This window comes from Trichechus manatus, unplaced genomic scaffold (genome assembly GCF_000243295.1).
Source record: "Trichechus manatus latirostris isolate Lorelei unplaced genomic scaffold, TriManLat1.0 scaffold00057, whole genome shotgun sequence".
NCBI lineage: Eukaryota > Metazoa > Chordata > Mammalia > Sirenia > Trichechidae > Trichechus > Trichechus manatus.
The window spans coordinates 2,177,773-2,183,836 of record NW_004443993.1 but is presented as its reverse complement, the minus strand read 5'-3'; the positions used below and the strand labels follow the sequence as shown (position 1 = coordinate 2,183,836).

At 44.6% G+C, this 6,064-nt stretch overlaps 1 protein-coding gene across 1 annotated transcript in view; it reads right to left on the bottom strand.

Moving 5' to 3' along the window:
- Positions 1–3,922: 3,922 nt before the first annotated feature.
- COL5A3 (collagen type V alpha 3 chain) overlaps positions 3,923–6,064 on the bottom strand; it is a 40,446-nt gene continuing 38,304 nt past the window's right edge. Inside the window, exons 66-67 of the mRNA XM_004378559.1 lie at positions 4,159–4,398; positions 3,923–4,069 (exon numbers count right to left, since the gene is read on the bottom strand). Of these exons, the coding sequence (XP_004378616.1) occupies positions 3,923–4,069; positions 4,159–4,398 (387 nt within the window). The remainder of the gene's footprint in view (positions 4,070–4,158; positions 4,399–6,064) is intronic.

Here is a 6,064-nt window from a genome sequence, read left to right as displayed (position 1 = left end):
AAGAGAGGAGGCAGCAGGCAGTGGGAGATCAGGACTTTGGAAGAGCACACTTTCAGTGAGAAATTCACAGTGGGGGACTTTTAAGGAGACTATTCATGTTAAATTTTAATTTGTGAATTTTCTTGCAATGAGACCTGGTTCACATGCCTACTTACATGCCAACCTTTGGTAAAAGTTGGATTCACTGACTGTATTAGAATACTTAAAGATAGCTACTGTAACGAGCAACCCTAAAAATCTCAGAGGCTTAAAGAAGCAAGTTACTTCTTGGTTGTAACACAATCTCACGGGGGTCTCCTTGGCAGCATTCTTTTAAACAGTGACTCAATGAACCAGGCCCTTTTCTTGTTCCATTTATGACACTCCCATCTTACATATGTGATCTCCAAGATCACAATGGAAAGGGAAGAAAGAGCATGGAGGATCCCGCAGAGGGTTTTATAATCACCCACATCCCATTGGCCAGGACTCAGTCACATGGTCTAAACCTAACTGCAAGGGAAACTGGGAAATGTGTTCTCAAGTATATGCACCTAAAAAGAGGAAAATAATACATAGCATTGGTGTTATCATATGTATTCTTGAATTAAGAATATTTTCCAAAGGAACTGAAAGGAAAGAAGGCCCAGGTCTACATTTGGGCTGACAGAAGAGAACACAGGGTAAAGAAATCAGCAGAAGCAACAAATTAGGCAAAGAGGTGACCAAGAGAAAGCCCAGCTCTTAAGAGCCCTCATTGGTGTTTGAGAGTTTCTTCCCTGTATGTGAGATGCTTCCTCAAGACTCCACATGGCTCTTCTCTCACGTCCTTCAAGGTCTCTGCTCAAATGTCACCTCCTTGGTGAAACCTCCCCTGATCATCTTATTTAAAATAGCCCCTCATTCCATCAATCTATACCACATAATATGCTTGATTTTCTTTCACAACAATTACTACTACCTGAAATCACAGTATACAGGTAGTTCCTGACTTATGATGTATTTGAGTTACGATGAACCACACTTACAATCATCCATTTTCTTTTTTTTTTTGTACATCTTATCGTTAGTACTATTTACCACATACAGTGTTGCAGCACGTAATTTGCTGATGTTATCATTCTCATGCCAAACCCTAAAGACAAAGTTCAGATTTATAAAGATATTGATAATAAAAAACTCATTAACAACTTTTAATATGCAGATGACACAACCTTGCCTGCTGAAAGTGAAGAGGACTTGAAACACTGACTGAAGAAGCTCAAAGACTACAGCCTTCAGAATGGACTACAGCTCAACCCAGAGAACATAAAAATCCTCACAACTGGACCAATAAGCAACATCATGATAAACAGAGAAAATACTGAGTTGTCAAGGATTTCATTTTACATGGATCCATAATCAACACCCATGGAAGCAGCAGTCAAGAAATCAAACAACATATTGCATTGGGCAAATCTGGTGCAAAAGACCTTTTTAAAGTGTTAAAAAGCAAAGATGTCACCTTGAGGAATAAGGTGCACCCAACCCAAGCCATGGTATTTTCAATCACCTCATGTGCATGTGAAAGCTGGACAATGAATAATGAAGACTGAAGAAGAACTGATGCATTTGAATGATGGTGTGGGCCAAGAATACTGAATATACCATGGACTGTCAGAAAAATGAACACATCTGTCTTGGAAGAAGCCAGAATGCTCCTTAGAAGCAAGGATGGTTGAAACTTTGTCTCACATACTTTGGACATATTATCAGACAGGACCAGTCCCTGGAGAAGGTCATCATGCTTGGTGAAGTAGAGGGTCAGAGAAAAAGAGGAAAACCCTCAACAAGATGGACTGGCACAGTGGCTGCTACAATGGGCTCGAACATGGCAACAATTGTGAGGATGGTGCAGGACCAGGCAGTGTTTCGTTCTGTTGTACATAGGGTTGCTATGAGTGGAAACCGACTCGACAGCACCTAACAACAACAACAACATGGCTGGGGTAAGGTCCCTGGGTGGCAGATATGGTTTGCACTCAACTACTAACTTAAAGGCTGGCAGTTTGAAACCATCCAGCTGCGCCACAAAAGAAAGCCCTAGCAATCTGCTTCTGTAAAGATCACAGGCAAGAAATCCTACGGAGCAACTCTACTCTGTAAACACATGGGGTTGCCATGAGTTGGAACCAACTGAAAGGCAACGGGTTTTGTTGTTGTTGTTATTATGGCTAGAGCAGAGTGGGAGAGGGGGATAGTGGAATGGAGAGTGACTGTTAATGGGTATAGGGCTTCTTTTTGGGATGATGAATATGTTCTAAAATTTATTCAGGTTAGATAATGGTTAACACAAATCTGTAAATATACTAAAAAAAAGTTGAATTGTACACTATAAATGGGTGAATTGTATGGTATATAAATTATATCTCAATAAAGCTGTCAAAAAAAAAAACCAACATTCAATCTCCAATTCAAGTCACTCCAAATTCAGCTCTCATCACAACTGATCCCATCTTCACTAACCAAGGTGCCAACCCCCTACTCACCACCACCCCTACTTACCTCTATTCAGTTCATCCTACTTCTCGAATCATCCCTAAAGCAATTCAACCCAATATCCAATTCCAAACCCTTAATTCAACCCATCCATCATCCAACTCCAATTCAACTCATCCTATCATTAATCCATAATCCCAAACTCAGTTAAATTGCTCCAGAACCATTTCTAACCAACTCATCTCCGACTCATTTTCAGTTTAACTCATCAACCTCCAACTCACCCCAAGTCTCAACGCCTAACTCAATTTACTCCATTCCCAACTCACCCCCTGACTTGCCACCCAGACCCTTGACCCCCTAGTCATTCACCTAAAACCAAAACCATGTCCCATGTTACCTCTTGATCCATCACCTCAGCCCAGTCAGAGACCCTAAGACTAATCAGAGTCATCATAGAGAGCTGGCTAGTTTCAAGGCCTATCACCTCCAGTAAGTCCCATTATACTTGATCACCCAAAGCCACCTCCACCGAAGGACACACCTAATCAATTGAGACAGGTGGTTGTGGGTAGCTCAGGTGAGACAAGAGTTAGACCCTAGGAGAAATATGGCCATCACCAGATGAAAGACAGAGGCAGGCAGGGACAGGGACACAGTTCACTGGTTTATTCTCAGACTTGAGACGCCAATTATGCCCTATGGCCTGGGGCACAGGGGTGCTGGAATTCTCTCATCATATCCCAGCCCTCCCTAAGGAGGAAGTGGATTAAATCTACAACAGAGGGGATTTTCCCTTTTAACACAAACCCAGATATAAATAGGGCAGCACCATTAGGATCCTGATTCGTCTCTACCATCTTGATCCCCAAACCACCTGGCATGGCAAGGTGAGCTTAGGGAGACAGGGGAATATCCAGAGCTTGGCTGAGGCAGTGGAAGGTGCCCTCAACTCAGCCAAGGGAAGTCCTACTTCCCTGTGAAGTCCGACTTCAGTCCCTTCACTGTAGACCCAACCTAGGAATAGGAATGAGGGAAGGGATCTCAGCCTTGGGGGATGGGATCAGGAGACATCCAGTGCTTAACTATGGGGAAGGGTAGCACCACAGGGTGTTGAGGGCACTGACTAAGGAGAGAGTAGGCAGGCATGGGGGGCATCTATCAGCTGTGAGTTAGGAGTTCATTGCATGGGGTCTCCGGGGTGGGGAGTCAAGGGCTGTGTTGGGATAGAGGGGAAAAAGATCCAGATTACAGTTATGCCACCTGGGAGGTGGGGAGGCTAGACCCTTCGACCAGAGGAGTCCAGTCCTCAGCCCCCTGGAAGGGAATACTTTTTGACCATATTGAGTAGACCTTCTCCTGGTTCCACAGTCACAGGAGACGATAAATATGGTGGCTTCAAAGCCTCAGCACCAAATGTGCCCCTTCTGGGGCTCCCTCACTGTCCCTCCCACCCCCAAAACTCTCAGCTGCTAAAGCAGACAGGGCCCAGCTCAAATCCAAACTTCTGGTTTGTCTGGCCAAAGTCAGTAGCTGCCACATCCCACAGGGGCAGAAATCCCACTTGGGAAGAGTTGAACTCCAAGAGGGTCTTCGCCTGTCCTTTCCGGAGCTGCCCATGGGAAGACATGGATGGTGAGTTAGGAGGGGCAGCGGAGGCCTCCCCTCCCCACTCTGGCCAGCCCTGTCCCTCCCTCTTACCCGGCAGCCATCATGGGGGACACTGATGATGGCCGCTGCTGTCTGGTTGAAGGACAGCTCCTCCCCATTGGCCCCGAGGAAGCGGAGGGAGCGGCCATGGTCGCCCGTGGCTTCGTCCAACCAGGCGGCTGAGTTTTGGCAGGAGTAGGTGAAGCTCTGGTGTGCAGTGGCGCTTAGCAATTTTAGGAAGGTCAGCTGTACCACGCTCACTGGGGACCCATCAGCATCTACGTAGGAGAACTGGGGGTGGGACAAAGCAGGGGGTTGGGGTACTCCATTAGGCCTTACTCTGAGGAACCCACCTCCCAGAATCTCCATCCACTGGCAGACCTGCCACTTCTCCTGTGTCCCCATCTCGGGGGTAGCCCCACCAGCCACCCAGTCATCCAAGGCAGAACCCTAACAGTAAACTTTTACATCTTATCTACTCCCATCCTCATCCAGAAGATCCACATGCCTGGCCCATTTAACCACCCAAATCTTGGTCCCTCAGTCCACCATCTCTAGATGGCCTTTAACTTCCACATCTATACACAGAACTCACAACTCCACCTCTAGCCCAAAACACTGTCTTGTAAGGCCCAGACCTATAGAGCCAACCATCTCCTGAATACTCTATATCCACTGTGTCCTGAATTTAGAGATCATCTCAAGAATAGATTTGATGCATTGAATACTAATGATGAAGACCAGACAAGTTGTGGGATGCCATCAAAGACATCATATATGAAGAAAGCAAAAGGTCATTAAAAATCAGGAAAGAAAGAGAAGACCAAAATTGATGTCAAAAGAGACTCTGAAACTGGCTCCGGAACATAGAGTAGCTAAAGCTAATGGAAGAAATGATGAAGTAAAAGAGCTGAACAGAAGATTTCAAAGGGCAGCTTGAGAAGGCAAAGTATTATAAAGAAATGTACTACCTGGAGTTAGAAAACCAAAGGGAAGAACACACAGCATTTCTCAAGCTGAAAGAACTGAAGAAAAAATTTAAACCTCAAGTTGCAATATTGAAGGATTCATGGGGAAAATATTGCACGATACAGGAAGCATCAAAAGAAGATGGAAAGAACACACAGAGTCACTGTACCAAAAAGAATTGGTCAACGTTCAATCATTTCAAGGAGCAGCATTTGATCAAGAACCAGTGATACTGAAGGAGGAAGTCCAAGCTGCACAGAAGGCATTGGCAAAAAACAAGCCTCCAGGAATTGACAGAATACCAACTGAGATGTTTTCAGCAACCGGATGCAACGCTGGAAGCACTCATTCATCTATGCCAAGAAATTTGGAAGACAACTACCTGGCCAACCAGCTGGAAGAGATCCATATTTGTGCCCATTCCAGAGAAAGGTGATCTAACAGAATGCAGAATGAGGAAATTATAGAATAATATCATTAATATCACATGCGAGTAAAATTTTGCTGAAGATCATTCAAAAGTGGTTGTAGCAGTACATTGCCAGGGAACTGCCAGAAATTCAAGTCGGATTCAGAAGAGGATGTGGAACGAAGGATATCATTGCTGATGTCAGACGGATCTTGGCTGAAAGCAGAGAATGCCAGAAAGATACCAGTGTTTTATTGACTATGCGAAGTCATTCGACTGTGTGGGTCATAACAAATTATGGATATTTCGAAGAATGGGAATTGCAGAACACTCAATTGTGTTCATGAGGAACCTGTACATAGACCAAGAGGCAGTCATTTGAACAGAATGAGGGGATACTGTATGGTTTAAAGTCAGGAAAGGTGTGCATCACGGTTGTATCCTTTCACCATACTTACTCAATCTGTTTGCTGCGCAAATAATCCCAGAAGCTGGACTATATAAAGAAGAACGTGGCATCAGGATTGGAGACTCATTAACAACCTGCAATATGCAGATGACACAACCTTGCTTGCTGAA